Raw genomic sequence first — 19,375 nt, 5'->3', positions numbered from 1 at the left:
GTTACAATACGTATTGGAGGCGCGAACCGTTTTAAATGATTCAGTTCGATTTGGTGAACTGGTTCAAAAAGATCCGGTTACATCGAATGATTCGTTCGCGAACCGGATATCACAAACTGCTTTGTTTTGAACTCTCTCACAACAGACACGGAAGAGAAGACAATGCTGAATAAAGACGTAGTTTTTGCTATTTTTGGACCAAAATTTATTTTCAATGCTTCAAAAATTCTAACTGACCCTCTGATGTCAAATGGACTACTTTGATGATGTTTTTCTTACCTTTCTGGACATGGACAGTATACCATACACACAGTTTCAATGAGGGACTGAGAGCTCTCGGACTAAATCTAAAATATCTTAAACTGTGTTCCGAAGATAAACGGAGGTCTCATGGGTTTGGAACGACATGAGGGTGAGTTATTAATGACATAATTTTCATTTTTGGGTGAACTATCCCTTTAATGTAACAAGCCTTGTCTTTATTATAGGGACATTAGTTTGGCTATGATGCTTAAACAGCTTGCAAAATAGAAAAACCAACATGATAAAAAAAAAAAAAAAAAAAAAAAAAAAAATGCACATTTACATTTTTGCCTTATTGCCCACTTTAACAAACCAATAAACCCTAACCCCCATCCCCCCCACAAACCATCACCCACCAAAGTATTTGCCAGGAATGTATTATTATTGTTCAGCAGAATGTATATAGCCTACTATTATTATTGTTTAAAGGAATAATCACACAACATTTCTTCCATGTTTTAATTTTATTAGTAAATTTACCAAAAAATTCAGTTTACTTAATTTTCAATAATTAAATTAAGTGAATGATTTATGCCTTCATTTGATAACCAGAAAAAATGTAAATACACAACAGAATTTCTGAGAAAGAAAAAAAACCTTCCATGAGGCTATTTTAAGAAAAAATTGAATAAATTAAGTTGTTTTTATGCATTTATATAATTAGACATGCTAAAACACAGAATTAGGTAACAATAAAACATATGGTGAAGAAAAAATAAAACATTTCATAGGGCCTTAAACATGTATTTTTTGTTCAACTTTTTGTTAAACAATTGTTTTGAAAATTGTGAAAAGTGTTATGATTTTAATTAATTAGACATACTTTTTGGTTAATACAATTAAATTTAACCATTAAAAAGGAGTTGAGAAAAATTAAAACAAAAATAATGGAATCCAGAAAAATTAAAATGGAAAAAACAGAATTTGGAAAAAAATACAACTGATTTCATAGGGCCCTATAAATAAACATTTATTTATTATTAATGACCTCTGACAAAAGTCCCCTGGTTATTTAAATGCTTAAAAAAACACAATAAATAAATAATCCTTTTAATATAAGACAGTCAACACTAACTAGAAAATGCCAAGAAAACAATTATGTATATTCTTAAATATATTTTTAAAGATGTAACGTTAATGGTAAAATCAAAGTCCAGACCATTACACTGAATGACAATTTTACACTTTGGAACAATATTTCCCCCATATTTTACATTTTATTGTCTCAAAAGTTATTTGAAATATTAAAGTAGACAATTAACTTGCATTTAATATGTTGTGTGTGTGTGTGTGTGTGTGTGTGTGTGTGTGTGTGTGTGTGTGTGTGTGTGTGTGTTTAAAATGACATTGGCAAATGTAATTTGATGCGGACTCGTCATCCAAACATCATACTACTAACGTTACATAACCCTACCATTACATTAACGTTACTATACAGGTTGCTTTTTAATGGTGTAAACGGGGCTTCATTTTTCGTCTCTAATATTCATCTAATTTCGTGCCTCATTTGAATATAAAGATTTCTCTAAAAAATCTAGGAGCTCGCGCTCTTTTTACATCATCCACAAACAGTTATCCAACCTGAGATGCGTCGTCAGGATGTCCGTGTCCATGATCTTGTTCCACACCGTTAACCTCCACTTCAAACACCCCTGCCATCTTCTACGCTTACAATCAGACTATTCAATACACTTCCGGGTTAACGTTACGTTGGTGCAACCCACCTTCTACCTCTTCGGGATTTAACGGAAGCTTGCATCCAAATGCGTTGCACTCATATGGTTGCACTACTGCCATCTTCCGGATGTATTGTACTGTCTATGGGAAAAACAGTGTTTGGAGTTTTTTTTTTTTTTTTTTAGAATAATATCAATTTAAAAAACGTAAATGGGGAACAATAACTTGCATATGACAAAATATACACTTTTACAATCACATCTCCATCATACATAAATGTCCGTGTATATATCACTACATACAATAACAACAATCAAAAAAAACATTCTTTAAACATTTCAGGGGGTGGCAAGTAAAAGAAAGAGAAAAAAAAAAGCCCCAAATTTTTTACCAGTCTTAAAAGGAAAGAGACTCATGAATGGTTTTATACAATTCCGCATGAGATTGATTATCTTTGGATAAATGTTTCAAAGATTCTAAGTATTTTTTACATTAATTTTTAAAGCAGTTTAAAGTGGGTTTACTGTTATCCCACTTACTTCTGTATATGATATTTACCCATTGTAATAATAAGGTTTAACATCAATGACCTATTTTTTGAAAGACCATCTACATCAGCAAAAACCAAAACCTGAAACAAAATTATTTATGGAATATCAGTGTTGATATCAACACTGAACTTTAATGTGACTGGACAAGAGAAATATGAATGTTCAATGGTTTCAGGCTCCTCTAAACAAAAAACACATGGATCTACCTCAAAACGGAATATTTTCCATAACATTTCAGCAGCTGGATACACATCATTAATAAAAACCCAATTCCAAAAAAGTTAGGACACTGTACAAATTGTGAATAAAAACAGAATGCAATGATGTGGAAGTTTCACATTTCAATATTTTATTCAGAATACAACATAGATGACATAAGAAATGTTTAAACTGAGAAAAGTTAAGGGAAAAATAAGTTGATTTTAAATTTCATGGCATCAACATATCTCAAAAATGTTGGGACAAGTCCACTGTGTGGTATCCCCTCTTCTTTTTATAACAGTCTGCAAACATCTGGGGACTGAGGAGACAAGTTGCTCAAGTTTAGGAATAGGAATGTTGTCCCATTCTTTTCTAATACAGGCTTCTAGTTGCTCAACTTTCTTAGGTCTTCTTTGTTCCTCTTTATGATGCGGCAAATGTTTTCTATGGATGAAAGATCTGGACTGCAGGCTGGCCATTTCAGTAACAGGATCCTTCTTCTACGCAGCCATGATGTTGTAATCGATGCAGTATGTGGTCTGGCATTGTCATGTTGGAAAGTGCAAGGTCTTCCCTGAAAGAGACAATGTCTGTATGGGAGCATATGTTGTTCTAGAACTTGGATATACCTTTCAACATTGATGGTGCCTTTCCAGATGCGTAAACTGCCCATGCCACACGCACTCATGCAACCCCACACCATCAGAGATGCAGGCTTCTGAACTGAGCATTGATAACAACTTGGGTTGTCCTTGTCCTCTTTAGTCCGGATGACATGGTGTCCCAGTTTTCCAAAAAGAACTTAAAATTTTGATTTGTCTGACCACAGAACAGTTTTTTACTTTGCCACAATCCATTTTAAATGAGCCTTGGCCCAGAGAAAACACCTGCGCTTCTGGATCATGTTTAGATATGGCTTCTTTTTTGACCTATAGAGTTTTAGCCAGCAACGGCGAATGGCATAGTGGATTGTGTTCACCGAAAATGTTTTCTGGAAGTATTCCTGAGCCCATGTTGTGATTTCCATTACAGTAGCATTCCTATGTGATGCAGTGCCACCTAAGGGCCCGAAGATTACTGGCATCCAGTATGGTTTTCCGGTTTTGATCCTTAAGCACAGAGATTGTTCCAGATTCTCTGAATTTTTGGATGATATTATGCACTGTAGATGATGATAACTTCAAACTCTTTGCAATTTTTGTTTGAGAAACTCCTTTCTGATATTGCTTCACTATTGTTTGCTGCAGCATTGGGGGAATTGGTGATCCTCTGCCCATCTTGACATCTGAGAGTCACTGCCACTCTGAGGCCCTGTCCACACAGACACGGGTATTTTTATAACCGTGACTTTTTTTACACGGTTCGGCCTTTCGTCCACACGAAAACGCAGTTTCAGGGCACCGAAACCGAACATTTTTGAAAACTACGGCCAGGGTGAGCATTTTCAGAAACGCCGGTTGCAGTGTTGTCGTGTGGACAGTATAACCGGGGTTTTTGCCTTGCGACGTCAGAGTGTGCGCCGTTATCCGCTGTGTTTGACGTCAGATTGTGCGCTGCTGACTGCTTCTGATTGGCCAAGGTGACTTTACAATTTGGGTTATATCGCCGCCTGGTGGTGTGGCATGCTCTTGACAGCGCTTGATAGCATGTTTTGGCGTTTTCATGTGGATGGGATTTTTTTTTAAACGCAGGAGGAAAAACTCCGGTTATAAAAATACCCGTGTCCGTGTGGACTAGGCCTGAGAGGCTCTTTTTTATACCCTATCATGTTGCCAATTCACCTAATAAGTTGCAAATTGGTCCTCCAGCTGTTCCTTATATGTACATTTAACTTTTCCGGCCTCTTATTGCTACCTGTCCCAACTTTTTTGGAATGTGTTGCTCTCATGAAATCCAAAATGAGCCAATATTTGGCATGACATTTCAAACACTTTCAACATTTGATATGTTATCTATATTCTATTGTGAATAAAATATAAGTTTATGAGATTTATAAATTATTCCATTCCTTTTTTACTCACAATTTGTACAGTGTCCCAAACTTTTTTGTAATTTGTTTGTAATTCTAAACTGAATATCCTTTCATTTTAGGTTTAGGTAACTGGCCATTTAAGATAATTACAGAATTTGTTTTTAAATATTTCATTTTCAAATGCTTTAATTTCGAATGTGTATTGAAGTCTGAAAATAATTTACATTTAAATACGTTCCCTATTACTTTGTTCTTACAGTTTTTGTCCCCAATATATATTTCTCCAATCTTTAACTCAGGTAATTTAACAGACACATTTGAATAAGTAAGAGTGTTTTGTATTAATTGTTTTAAAGCAAGAGCGATAGCTTTACACAAAGTATTAAATTCTCTAAAGGAACATTTTATTTCAAACTTTTCATGAATGAATTATGTTGAATAAATTGCCCAGTTCCATCTAAAACATTAATAACATATAAAACATTTTTCTCATACCACTCTTGTTTGAATACGGTCTTTCTATTTATTGTAATGGTTCTGTTATTCCACAAGGGTAGAACAATGCAGTGTAAAATTTTGTGTGAATAACATTTTCCAATAATACAAAACCTGTTTGTGGAATTTTGAATACACACTTTGGTATCTGAAACCGCATTGAGTTAGGCTGTGCTAAATACATTTTAATTCAATTCATTTTAAGAACTCCAACAATTGATTCAAATTCAGTGGCTTTCAGACCTCCATTTTTATATTCTTTAATCATCTGAGATTTTTTGATATAATGAGTTTTGTTTTTCCATATAAAATTAAACACAATAGAGTTTACCTTTTTTATCAGTTGAGGAGAAACCTAAAGGGAGTAACATGGGTAAATAAGTTAAGATATGCCTTCTGCTTTGGTCAAGAGGATTCTGCCCATAATAGACAGATCTCTCATAAGCCAACGATTAAGGGATTTTTTTCATATTGTCAATTCTCTCATCAATGTTTAATAATTCTCACGTTTATATTTCTTTAGACATTATTAAACCTAAGTATTTCACTTCAAATTTAACAGGAATGGATTCTATTTTATCTTCATTACATGAAAACAAAGGAAAAAGTTCAAGCCTAGTGCTCTTGAAAAGATTTAAATAATGTTCAGGGATTTTTTAACTATAGATTTATCTTTCACATGAACTACTTTAATTAATGATGTTTTTCTTACCTTTCTGGACATGGACAGTAGACCGTACACAGTTTCAATGAAGGGACTGAGAGCTCTCGGACTAAATCTAAAATATCTTAAACTGTGTTCCGAAGATAAACGGAGGTCTCACTGGTTTGGAATGACATGAGGGTGAGTTATTAATTACATAATTTTGATTATTGGGTGAACTAACCCTTTAACTTAAGGAAGCCCGTTTCCGCCACGTTGAGTAAAAAAAAAAAAAAAGATTCTTTAAGTCATTATAATGAGAAACTTACTCATAATAATGACTTAACATTTCATAATGAGAAACATTCTCATAATAATGACAAACTCTCATAATAATGAGAAACTATCTCATAATAATGATGTAACATCTCATAATAATGAGAAACATTCTCATAATAAAGAGAAACTTTCTCGTAGTTATGACTTAAACATCTCGTAATAATGAGAAACTTTCTCAAAATAATGACTTAACATTCTCAAAATAACGTTTGCATGGTTTAATGATTGGTTGCGTGAACACAAGAGGGGCCAGGTTGTGATTTGCGTAGTTGTCATTGCCATTGGAGGATGAGGAATCGTGGTCACCATACTTGGCTGAATGTCACTTCACTTTTTTTTATTTTTTTTTTATTTTTATTGGTAGATAAATGGTCGATAACTAAGTTGGCTAAATCGCTTTGATTATGTTGCGTTTATTAATTATTGAACACTAAACATGCAAGTGAAATGTGAGACAAAATACTGAAAGTTTGAATCTCGCGGCGTGAGCTAACTATATGAGCATGTTTTCACCTGCAGAGCAGGTGCGTTTTATCATGGAATGTAGGCTAATCAACAGCATAGTGCAGAAACAAACATTTTAAACACTGCCCGAACTAAGGGACTGTCCCTAAACTTGATAAAGACCCCAACGAGGCAGTGTTGAAGCAAGTTCAAAACCAGTTCAAAACAGCCCCATTCTAAACAACGTTTTCAGAGAAAACAGGACAAAAGTCAAGTCAAGTCACCTTTATTTATATAGCGCTTTAAACAAAATGCATTGTGTCAAAGCAACTGAACAACATTCATTAGGAAAACAGTGTGTCAATAATGCAAAATGACAGTTAAAGGCAGTTCATCATTGAATTCAGTGATGTCATCTCTGTTCAGTTAAATAGTGTCTGTGCACTTATTTGCAATCAAGTCAATGATATCGCTGTAGATAAAGTGACCCCAACTAAGCAAGCCATAGATGACAGCGGCAAGGAACCAAAACTCCATCGGTGACAGAATGGAGAAAAAACCTTGGGATAAACCAGGCTCAGTTCGGGGGCCAGTTCTCCTCTGACCAGATGAAACCAGCAGTTAGATTCCAGGCTGCAGCAAAGTCAGATTGTGCAGAAGAATCATCTGTTTCCTGTGGTCTTGTACTGGTGGTCGTCTGAGACAAGGTTTACAGGGCATCTGTATCTGGGGCTCTAGTTGTCCTAGTCTCCGCTGTCTTTCAGGGCTGTAGAGGTCCTTTCTAGGTGCCGATCCACCAACATAGCTGTAGTTTGTTTACTAAGCGTGCAGAACAACCACCCAATAAAGCATTACAATAATCTAACCTTGAGGTCATGGATTAACATTTCTGCATTTGACATTGAGAGCATAGGCCATAATTTAGATATATTTTTGAGATGGAAAAATGCAGTTTTACAAATGCTAGAAACGTGGCTTTCTAAGGAAAGATTGCTATCAAATAGCACAGTTCCTAACTGATGACGAAGAATTGACAGAGCAGCAATCAAGTCTTAGACAGTGTTCTATTTTAATACATGCAGAGTTTTTAGGTCCTATAATTAACACCTCTGTTTTTTCAGAATTTAGCAGTAAGAAATTACTCGTCATCCAGTTTTTTATATCGACTATGCATTCCATTAGTTTTTCAAATTGGTGTGTTTCACCGGGCCGCGAAGAAATATAGAGCTGAGTATCATCAGCATAACAGTGAAAGCTAACACCATGTTTCCTGATGATATTCCTGATGATATCTGTAAAGCGTGACAAGTAATGGCCCTAGTATTGAGCCTTGAGGTACTCCATACTGCACTTGTGATCGATATGATACCTCTACATTCACTGCTACGAATTGATGGTGGTCATATAGGTACGATTTAAACCATGCTAATACACTTCCATTAATGCCAACAAAGTGTTCAAGTCTATGCAAAAGAATGTTGTGGTCAATTGTGTCAAACGCAGCACTAAGATCCAATAAAACTAATAGAGAGATACACCCACGATCAGATGATAAGAGCAGATCATTTGTAACTCTAAGGAGAGCAGTCTCAGTACTATGATACGGTCTAAATCCTGACTGGAAATCCTCACATATACCATTTTTCTCTAAGAAGGAATATAATTGTGAGGAGACCACCTTTCCTAGTATCTTGGACAGAAAAGGGAGATTCGAGATTGGTCTATAATTAACTAGTTCTTTGGGGTCCAGTTGTGGTTTTTTGATGAGAGGCTTAATAACAGCCAGTTTGAAGGTTTTGGGGACATATCCTAATGCCAATGAGGAATTTATAATATTCAGAAGAGGATCTATGACTTCTGAAAGCACATCTTTTAGGAGCTTAGATGGTACAGTAGGGTCTAACATACATGTTGTTGGTTTCGATGATTTAACAAGTTTATACAATTCTTCCTCTCCTATAGTAGAGAATGAGTGGAACTGTTCCTCAGGGGGTCTATAGTGCACTGTCTGATGTGATACTGTAGCTGACGGCTGAATGGTTGCAATTTTATCTCTAATAGTATCGATTTTAGAAGTAAAGTAGTTCATAAAGTCATTACTGCTGTGGTGTTGGGAAATGTCAACACTTGTTGAGGCTTTATTTTTCGTTAATTTAGCCACTGTATTGAATAAATACCTGGGGTAATGTTTGTTTTCTTCTAAAAGAGAAGAAAAGTAATCGGATCTAGCAGTTTTTAATGCTTTTCTGTAGGATATCTTACTTTCCTGCCAAGCGATACGAAATACCTCTAGTTTTGTTTTCCTCCAGCTGCACTCCATTTTTCGGGCTGCTCTCTTTAGGGTGCGAGTATGCTCATTATACCATGGTGTCAAACTGTTTTCCTTAACCTTCCTTAAGCGTAAAGGAGCAACTGTATTTAAAGTGCTAGAAAAGAGAGAGTCCATAGTTTTTGTTACATCATCAAGTTGTTCTGAGGTTTTGGATATGCTAAGGAATTTGGATACATCAGGAAGATAACTTAAAAAGCAGTCTTTTGTGGTAGAAGTGATGGTTCTACCATACTTGTAACAAGAAGTAGAATTTACAATTTTGTCTATATGAAGTTTGCACAAAACTAAATAATGATCTGAGATATTATCACTTGGCTGCATAATTTCAACACTATCAACATCAATTCCATGTGACAATATTAAACCTAGAGTATGATTTCGACAATGAGTAGGTCCTGAAACGTGTTGTCTAACCCCAATAGAGTTCAGAATGTCTATAAATGCTGATCCCAGTGCATCTTTTTCATTGTGAACATGGATATTAAAATCACCCACTATTAAAACTTTATCTGCAGCCAGAACTTACTCGGATGTAAAATCACCAAACTCTTTAATAGAGTCTGTATGGTGCCCTGGTGGCCTGTATACAGTAGCCAGTACAAACATAACAGGGGATTCATCATTAACATTTGTTTCTCTGGATAATGTTATATGAAGCACCATTACTTCAAACGAGTTATACTTGAAGCCTGCCCTCTGAGAAATCCTGAAAACGTTGTTATAAATTGAAGCAACACATCCCCCTTTGCCTTTTAGACGTGGCTCATGTTTATAACAGTAATCTTGGGGGGTGGACTCATTTAAAATAATGTAATCATCAGGTTTTAGCCAGGTTTCTGTCAAACAGAGCCCATCTATATTATGATCAGTGATCATATTATTTACAAAAGGTGTTTTCGTAGAAAGGGATCTGATATTCAATGAGCCAAGCTTTATCATTTGTTCATCCATATTGCATCTGTTTTTAATTTGTTGAACCTCAATTAAATTGTTAATCTTAACTTGGTTTGGACGTTTTTTGTAATTTCTAGTTCGGGGAACAGACACAGTCTCTATAGTGTGATATTTAGGTGAAAGAGTCTCTATGTGCTGAGAATTAGCTGACCTCTGTGAGGTGAGGCAGCTAGCAGACGGTCAGTCTACTTCCTGACCTGGGCCCCAGTTAGTCAAGTATAAACACTAAGACTATTTGCCATATATCTAGAGAGAAGAGTGGCGCCACGCCAGGAGGGATGAAGACCATCTCTTTTCAACAGGTCAGGTCTGCCCCAAAAGCTCGTCCAATTGTCTATGAAACCTATGTTATTCTGTGGGCACCATTTAGAATTCTGTAAGGAACAGAATTCCACTTGTCACCCAGTTTGTTCTTTCCAGTCAAGGACATATTTCTTATCAGCACATGATCTCCTACTGCCAAGGTCTGGTGTTTCACTCGTTTGTTGTACAATCATTTGTTCCTTTGCTGACTTTTCTGGGCAGTTTCAGTGGCTAACTGGTAAGCTTTCTGTAAGTCTGACTTCATTCTCCCCACATACTATCTATGGCTTCCAACTCCCTTTCCATCAGGTGAAGTCCCGAAACACACATCCACTGGCAGACGAGCCTCTCTTCTGAACAGAAGATAATATAGTGAGTACCCAGTCGCCTCTTTCTTAGTACAGTTGTAAGCATGTACCAGTTTGTTAATATGTTGACACCATCTGTTTTTCTCTTTAGGATTTAGGGTACCAAGCATGGAAAGCAGTGTTCTGTTGAACCTTTCTGGCTGGGGGTCTCCTTGTGGATTGTAGGGAGACGTTCTGGATTTTCTGATTCCCAGCATACACACTAGCTCTTTAATGAGCCCACTCTCAAAATCTCGCCCCTGATCGAAGTGGATACTGGAAGGTAAGCCATAGTGCACAAAGAATTTATCACAAAGTATCTTGGCCACAGACAGAGCTTTCTGGTCCTTTGTGGTGAACGCTTGGGCATAGCAAGTGAAATGGTCAGTTACGATGAGAACATTGCCAATATCTTTTGTATCAGGTTGGATTGAGAGGAAGTCAATGCACACCAAGTCAAACGGCCCACTGTTGGTCATGTGATTCAGTGGTGCAACTTTTTTAGGCAGTGTCTTTCTCGTTACACATCGGCCACAGTTCTTAACATACTGCTCTATGTATGCAGACATTTTAGGCCAACAGAAGCGATCCTTCAGGAGTTCAGTAGTTTTCTCTACTCCTAAATGGCCTGAGTCATCATGCAAGGAGTGCAGTACTTCGGACCAGTATTTCTCTGGTAGGATGAGTTGTGTTTTCTCTCTACCACAGGAACTTTTGGTGACTCTGTACAGCAGTTGACTCATGATCTTTAACTTGGGTTCCTGCTGTTGTTGTCACATAAAAGAACACGAAATCCAATTGCAAGTATAAAAGTTTATTTGCCACAACGCAAAACAGCAGGGAACAAGAAAATAGAGCAGGTGAGCTGGTGAACAGGTGAGCTGGTGAATCGTTGAGCTGGTGAGCTGGAGAGCTGTCTCTGTAACACGGAGACTATGAGGCACTGACCCGAACCAACCCAGAGAATATTCCTGGAAACAGGCATGGAAGCACACGGGGTGATCTCCTCAGCTGAGAGCAAGAAGAGGGATCTGAGAACTGAGAGCAAGACCAGCATCGACAACTACGAACAACGATCTGACAACATGCAATAACAACCACAAGACAGATAAAGACAGGATAGAACCAGCATCAGGTGCAGCCACGCTGATTAGCTCATCAGCCCAATGATTGCCGGAGCAATGCTGAATGAGCAATCAGACAGATAACGAGAAAAAAGACAAGTAGAATGAACACACAGATCTATGAACCGTGACAGTACCCCTCCTCCTAGGAGCGCCTCCTGGTGCTTCCAGAGGAACCTACCTGGCGATTGTAATCATCGATAAGTGAATGATCCAATATGTCCCATGCGGGAAGCCAACTCCTCTCCTCCGGACTGTAACCCTCCCAGTCCACCAGGCACTGAAATCCGCGTCCCCTCCGCCTCGAGTCCAGAATACGTTTTACAGAATAAGTGAGTTCCCCACCTACGAGTCGCGGGGGTGGGGGAACTGGGACATGCGGATTAATGGGGGCACGAAAAATGGGCTTTAATTTGGAGACATGGAAGACGAGATGAATTCTCCTGTTCGCAGGAGGAAGTTTGAGGCGGACTGCCACTGGACTAATAATCTTCATGACAGTAAACGGGCTGATAAATTTGGGAGCAAGCTTCTTACAGACGGAACGGAGAGGAATATCTTTAGATGAAAGCCACACTTTTTGACCAACGACGTAGATGGGTGGCTCACGGCCTGGGCCTTGGTGTGCGCCCCCACCTGGAGGATGGCTTCTCTAGCCCTCCTCCAGGTGCGGTGGCACCTCTGGACAAAGGCGTGAGCAGAGGGGACCGTGACTTCGGATTCTATACTCTGAAAGATAGGTGGCTGGTAACCTATGCTACACTCAAACGGAGATAGGCCCGTGGATGACACTGGTAAAGAATTGTGTGCGTATTTCACCCATGAGAGTTGCTGACTCCAAGAGGATGGGTTTTGAGACACCGAACACCACAATATATGTTCCAAATCTTGGTTGGCCCTCTCCATCTGACCATTACTCTAGGGATGAAACCCAGAAGAAAGACTAACAGTCGCCCCTAACAAACGACAAATTTCTTTCCAAAATTTGGAAACAAACTGAGGCCCCCTGTCAGAGACCACGTCTACCGGGAGGCCATGAATACGAAAGACGTGATCAATGACAGCAACCGCTGTTTCTCTGGCTGAGAGTAATTTGGGCAGAGGAACAAAATGAGCTGTCTTCGAGAACCGGTCCACAACAGTCAAAACTAGCATGTAACCCTGCGATGGCGGGAGTCCCGAAACAAAATCTAGCGAAATGTGGGACCAGGGTCTCGAAGGAACCGACAGCGACTGAAGGAAACCTTAGAAGTGGCACAGAGCAAGCAAAAACAAAATGACGTATATCCCGGGCCATAGAGTGCCACCAGAACCGCTGTTTGACAAGAAATACTGTACGATTTACCCCTGGATGACAAGCTACTTTGGAACAATGGCCCCAACGGATGACCTCGGACCGTAATTCGTCTGGCACAAATAAACTACCCGGTGGGCATCCAGGCGGAGGCGTTACCCCTTCTAATGCCCTACTGATCTTCGACTTGATCTCCCAAGTCATACCAAATACCATGATGTCACATGGCACGATAGACTCGGGAGACAACGGGCATTCAGATTTATCTGCAACTCTTTAATTTGCAGAACGCGGCTTCCGCCATGCTAGACCACCTGAACGTCATCTTGGCGGAGGTCAAGGCAGTCAAAGGGGCAGCTAGCTGGCTGTAATTGTGAATAAAACGCCGGTAAAAATTGGCAAAGCCCAGAAACCTCTGCAGGGCCTTGCAGGAATCTGGAGTTGGCCAATCTACCACAGCCTGAACTTTGTTGGGATCCATGCGTAATCCCTCGGATGATATGATGTACCCTAGGAAAGAAACAGATTGTGCATGAAAAATTAATTTTTCCGCCTTGACAAAAAGCCCATTCTCTAGCAGCCTCTGAAGCACTACCCTGACGTGCTGAACATGTTCCTGGAGAGAATGAGAAAATATCAAAATGTCATCCAGGTAGACATATATGAACTGATCGACCATGTCTCTCAGCACATCATTGACTAGTGCCTGGAAGACTGCGGGAGCATTAGAGAGCCCAAACGGCATAACAAGATACTCAAAATGCCCCCTGGAGGTATTAAAAGCGGTCTTCCATTCATCCCCCTTTCTTATGCGAACCAAATGATAGTCATTGCGAAGATCCAATTTTGTGAAAAAGGAAGCACCCTGCAAACTCTCGAAGGCTGAAGACATCAACGGCAAAGGATAGGTATTCTTTACCATGATACTATTCAACCCTTGATAGTCGATAGAAGGATGCAGGGAACCATCTTTCTTTTCCACAAAAAAAAATCCCACATCCGCAGGAGAAGAAGAAGGACGGATGATCTTGGCTGCAAGAGAATCAGAAATATATTTCTCCATGGCCTCCCTCTCTGGTATGGAAAGTGAGTATAACCTGCCTTTAGGCGGAGAAGTACTTGACAATAAATCTATTGCACATTCATAAGGACGACTTAGTACAACTTAAGGTTCATATACTTAACTACGGGACTTACTGAGCACTCCCTTCAGGTCAAGATACTCCACGGGTACGTTTAACAGATCCACATGTTCATCCTGCAACACAGAACAAGACACAGAAGAGCAAGCAGACAACAAACATGATGCATGAAAATATTCACTCCAGGATGAGACTGTGCTTAGTTGCCAGTTTATATTGGGGTTGTGAAACACTAGCCAGGGGTGGCCCAAAACCACAGGAGCCAAAGGGGAATCAGTCAAATAAAAATAAATGGTCTCAGTGTGGTTGCCCGTAGTGATAAAACTTACCGACTAAGTGGCATGAGTGATGGGTGGAAGTGACTGACCACAGAGGGCACTGACTGAAATAGGTGGACTAAGTGGAACTGCACGAATACACAGCTTAGACGCTGTCCCACAATACACCAGGGCTTTACAAGAGAAAATGTCTCGGCCCCTCCGTAATTGAACTGTGAACAGAATTACCGTGGAGGAGGACTTCTGAGTGATGACTCCGCCCATCAGTAGCCTCCTTACTGACGGGCTCTGGTTTTTACCGGGCACTATGCAGCGATGTGACCTGCGGCACCACAGTAAAGGCACAGCCCCAGGTACCTACGCCTGTCCTTCTCCTCTCAAGAAAGGTGAGCTCTGCCCACCTGCATGGGTTCAGGATCGAAGCGGTGATCGGTCGTCTTCTCCGCCATGGCTGCAAACTGGTCACGCTGATGTAGTCTGGTTTCCACTCGGATGGCCAGATCGATCAATCCATAGAGTGAAGTGGGTAATTCCAGGGTGTAAATCTCCTTAATGATCTGGTCGGCCAATCCATGCCTAAACATGTCCCACTGCGCTTCTTGGTTCCAGTTGCATTCCACCGCCAATGTGCGAAACTCAATAGAATAATCCGTAACTGATCAATCTCCTTGGCGTAACTCCCTGCCAGATGCAGCCTGATCAAAAACCTTCCTGAGCTCCTCAGAAAATAATTGGAATGAAGAACAGCAATGGTGTCCTTGTTCCCACACTGTTGTTCCCCAGAGAGCTGCTCATCCAGAAAGCAGAGTGATGATAAAAGCCACTTTGGACTCCTCTGTAGGAAAAGACGAAGGCTGGAGAGCAATATGAAGAGAGCAAGTGGTCAAAAATGAACGACATAACAGGGGCTCACCGGAATAAACAGTTGGAGGCGGTAGACGGGGCTCAATGCGTCGATTGGTGATATCCACAGGTGAAACCGTCAGAGGATTAAGCGCAGATTCAGGTTTTAACTGTCTGACCTGAGTGGTGAGATCTGAGACCTGCATGACGAGTGCCTGCACTACCAGTAGCCATGATTTGCTCCTCCTGCTGTGCAAAACGAATATTGCTGCTGGTGAGAATGTCTCTCAGCTCCTCCATACTTGCTGGATCCATCTTGGTCAGATCGTTCTGTCACGTAAAAGAACACGAAATCCAATTGCAAGTATAACAGTTTATTTGCCACAACACAAAACAGCAGGGAACAAGAAAATAGAGCAGGTGAGCTGGTGAACAGGTGAGCTGGTGAATCGGTGAGCTGGTGAGCTGGAGAGCTGTCTCTGTAACACAGAGACTATGAGGCACTGACCCGAACCAACCCAGAGAATATTCCTCGAAACAGGCGTGGAAGCACACTGGGCGATCTCCTCAGCTGAGAGCAAGAAGAGAGATCTGAGAACTGAGAGCAAGACCAGCATCGACAACTACGAACAACGATCTGACAACATGCAGTAACAACCACAAGACAGATAAAGACAGGACAGAACCAGCATCAGGTGCAGCCACGCTGATTAGCTCATCAGCCCAATGATTGCCAGAGCAATGCTGAATGAGCAATCAGACAGATAACGAGAAAACAGACAAGCAGAATGAACACACAGATCTATGAACCGTGACCGTTGTAACAGAGCATTGGAACTCTTAGCAATGGTAAATATTTTCCCTGACTCCACTTCTCGCTTCATTGCACTAACTACAGGGTCCTCCTCTTGCGCTTTTCTCAAATCTGCGTTAGTGAGCTGTTCCAGTTGACCCAGACCTAACGCTGTGGGACAAGAGAATGCCTCGGGTATACTCTGAGGTAAAACACCCAAATGATCCACCAGTCTGGATAATGACTCTTCACTTTCAGTAGTCACAGCTAAATGACAGATGGGTCTTACTCCTGACTTGGGTATTTCCTTCCACTCAGAGCAAGCTGTGAATTCACAGGGGTAGTGAGACAACACATCCGCGTCAATGTTATGACTTCCTGGCTTTTATTGCAAGCTGAAGTTCTAACAGAAAGACTAGAAGGAAATAATACTTAGATAGGCGAATAGAGGGAATGTCGCGGAAAGAAAGGCTAAGTTAAGCCACAGGTAGTAATGATTGGTTGAAAAGAGGTAATACAGTATTTCACCACCAACACCAGTATTTGCAAATAGATCACTTAGTCAGACATAAGAATACAAAATCAGATTATAGCTAAATAGCTTATATGGCAATGAAGATGGACCGCAGAGCCTCAGAGAGAGAGAGGCAACCATAGAATAGATAGTAATAGTGGCCAAGAAAGCCAGATATTGATAGGGGCTGCTATAGGCCAGACAGAGATAGAGACCCATGGGCCATACTGAGGAAAAGGGGCCCCGGCAGGCCCCAGAGGACTTACCTCATAGCTACAAAGGGTAAACCCAAAAAAGGAAGATTGCCACAAGGGGAAGGCCAGAGAAACAGGATACAGAAAGAAAAATGCTACGTAGATAGGCAAACCAAGGGGAGGTCACGGAAAGAACAACCATTGGTTGAAAGTGGTAATATGAATAGTATTTCACCACCACCAGTAATTGCAAATAGTCAAAATAAAAGGGATTATGAAAGCCTTTAACAATGTATCAGGTTAGATCTTAAAAGGATTTCACTTATAGAGTAGATGGGCCACGATAGGCCGGACAGTGATAGAGACAGTTAAGTAAATTATAATAATCACAATAGATCACAATAGGACAAATGAGCAAAAGCTGCTATAGGGCGAGTAATGTGAAGCCTCGTTAGGCCATGTGAGGCCCGACTGGCTGTGTGACGTGAAAGCCTTGTGTAGATGATCACAATAGGCCATAATTGGCTTAACATGAGGAGCATATGTGAAGGACCACCACCAATAGTTTGCAAAGAGTATTATACTGTACCTTGGGTTTTATGTGAAGTAGTTTAGAGTCTAATCTTGACAGAAATACGATGAGGACAATCATGTACATGCAATAGATAAGGATTACGTGAATTGTAAACCACCACATTGAGTAAGAGAGAATTAGGGTCATAGCAGCGACTTAAGAGCATACACCGATACGTAACATTCTTTAGGCCAGACTCCTGTGCACGCTTGATAGAACTCCATCTAACTGAGAGAACTGACAGAGGAAACAGATTCTCCCCAAAAAATTGAAAATGAGTCAGATCAGCAGGACCATAAAAAGAAGAGATACTCAATGTTAAGCGAAGACCTTAACAGACGGTGATATGTGAAGGCCAAGATAGGCTGAATTTCATAAATCATAATGGACTAACTTACTTCTGGGTCACGTGGACTTTAAGATGCCTGTGGAGCATTGAGCCGAATCTTACCTAGACTCGAATGGAATAGGACTATGTATACATCAGGTTGATAGATCCGATTCATAATAGCTCCAGTCCGAAGAGTGAGCTGTGTAAAGATGAGGTGAGAGCAACGGTTCTCTGCATCTGCATCCATGGAATCTAATTGATTGCATTGTAATGAAATACCAAGGTTAGTAAAATGATCTAATAAAGTAATTAGTTTTATGCAAAAAGCATAAAAACACAAGCATAAATATTGGAACTGTAAAACAGAACTATTCTCTGGCTAACTCCCATGAAACTTGATAGACTCCATTTAACCATATGAACCCGACGAGTGAACTTTTCAAAAGGAAACCAGATTGCAAATATTAGTAATGAATGGATTAGGAAAAAGATAGACAAAATAAATCTTGATACATTACCAATGCAGAAGGATAAAAACGCTTTACATTTAACAATGATGCCTTACAAGCCAATTAAACTTTGATGGCTATTGAATCCTGTAAAAGCATAAAGTCCTTACACAAAGATTTTTGCAGAATTTTAAAGCAGATGTTATAATTGAGCATACACTGTTCGGGACATTAAATCACGGGGCACAAAATAAATTTACAATAGTAGTAAATATAACCAAGTCCAGACATTGGTGATGTTTAAGTGGAAATCCTGAGATGAAGTCACCTATGATAGGAAGTACATACAACAAACCATAGAAAGGCCTTGGCAGATTATAAGAAAGTATGGTGGAATGAATAGTCGATATAATGTGTATTGGGAAAACTTTAGTGTTTGAGCATAGCAACAAAATGTGTACATTTACGTTCATGCTCTTATTCAGAGGATGCTGGTGCAGAAATAGACAGCGAAGACCTCTTTGCAGAATGGTCTACGCAACAGGAGAGACTAAAGTCGTAATACTTACCCCATTCCGGTACAAATCATTCAGGAATTGATGTAGATAGACGATGAATGAAACAATGGCTGAATAAACAAAGATGAAAGCATATGATTAAGACAACAAACACCTTTAGTGTGCTAAACATAGCATATTTTTACAGAAATGAATAATGCAAGCAATAATCTTTATCAGTATAAAATATTGTAGCCTTTATTAACAAGCCTTAAAATGCCTCGTTACAAACGAGTTATTCCAAAAATTGTATGCATTAATTTGATCAGCATCTTAATTATGCCGTGCGAGTTTGCTAGATAAGCACGAAACACCCAGTGCTTTATCTTGGACGTGTGAGTATATAACCTCGCAGAGAATAAAATTAATGCCCAAGTGCCACGAGTGCATAAAACAAAATGATACTTATAATGCTGTAGACTGATGAAGAGATGGAGGCGAGATGCCAAAGGAGACCGGCAGCCTTGTTTCTGTCTGCAGGTCCGGAGAGACTTCATTCTTGCATGTTCATGTGAGCGTACAGTTGAAATATCTTGTTGACTGAGACCCGACAGCGCGGAAAGCACCGGCGTTGCCAAGTCCGCGTTTTCTTCAGTGAAATTGGGCTTTTTAAACACTGTTGCTGGGGGTTGCTTTTCCTATTGGTTGAGCTGACCCCAATAATGTCATATTTAGCCCTTGGAATGTGAATTCTACAGGGGAACCCCCTTTTGAAACACGA

General features: G+C 39.8%; 1 protein-coding gene across 2 annotated transcripts in view; it reads right to left on the bottom strand.

Moving 5' to 3' along the window:
• The window catches only part of rnf121 (ring finger protein 121), a 149,031-nt gene extending 147,004 nt beyond the window's left edge, over nt 1–2,027 (bottom strand). For both annotated transcript variants that reach the window (XM_059542729.1, XM_059542730.1), the window contains exon 1: nt 1,885–2,027. In XM_059542729.1, coding sequence (XP_059398712.1) covers nt 1,885–1,962 — 78 coding nt within the window. In that variant the 5' untranslated portion in view covers nt 1,963–2,027. The remainder of the gene's footprint in view (nt 1–1,884) is intronic.
• Nucleotides 2,028–19,375: the final 17,348 nt, after the last annotated feature.

The sequence above is a fragment of the Carassius carassius genome, chromosome 47 (assembly GCF_963082965.1).
Source record: "Carassius carassius chromosome 47, fCarCar2.1, whole genome shotgun sequence".
Taxonomy (NCBI): Eukaryota; Metazoa; Chordata; class Actinopteri; order Cypriniformes; family Cyprinidae; genus Carassius; species Carassius carassius.
Note: the sequence above shows the minus strand (reverse complement) of the source record. Positions and strands in the feature narration are given on the sequence as shown.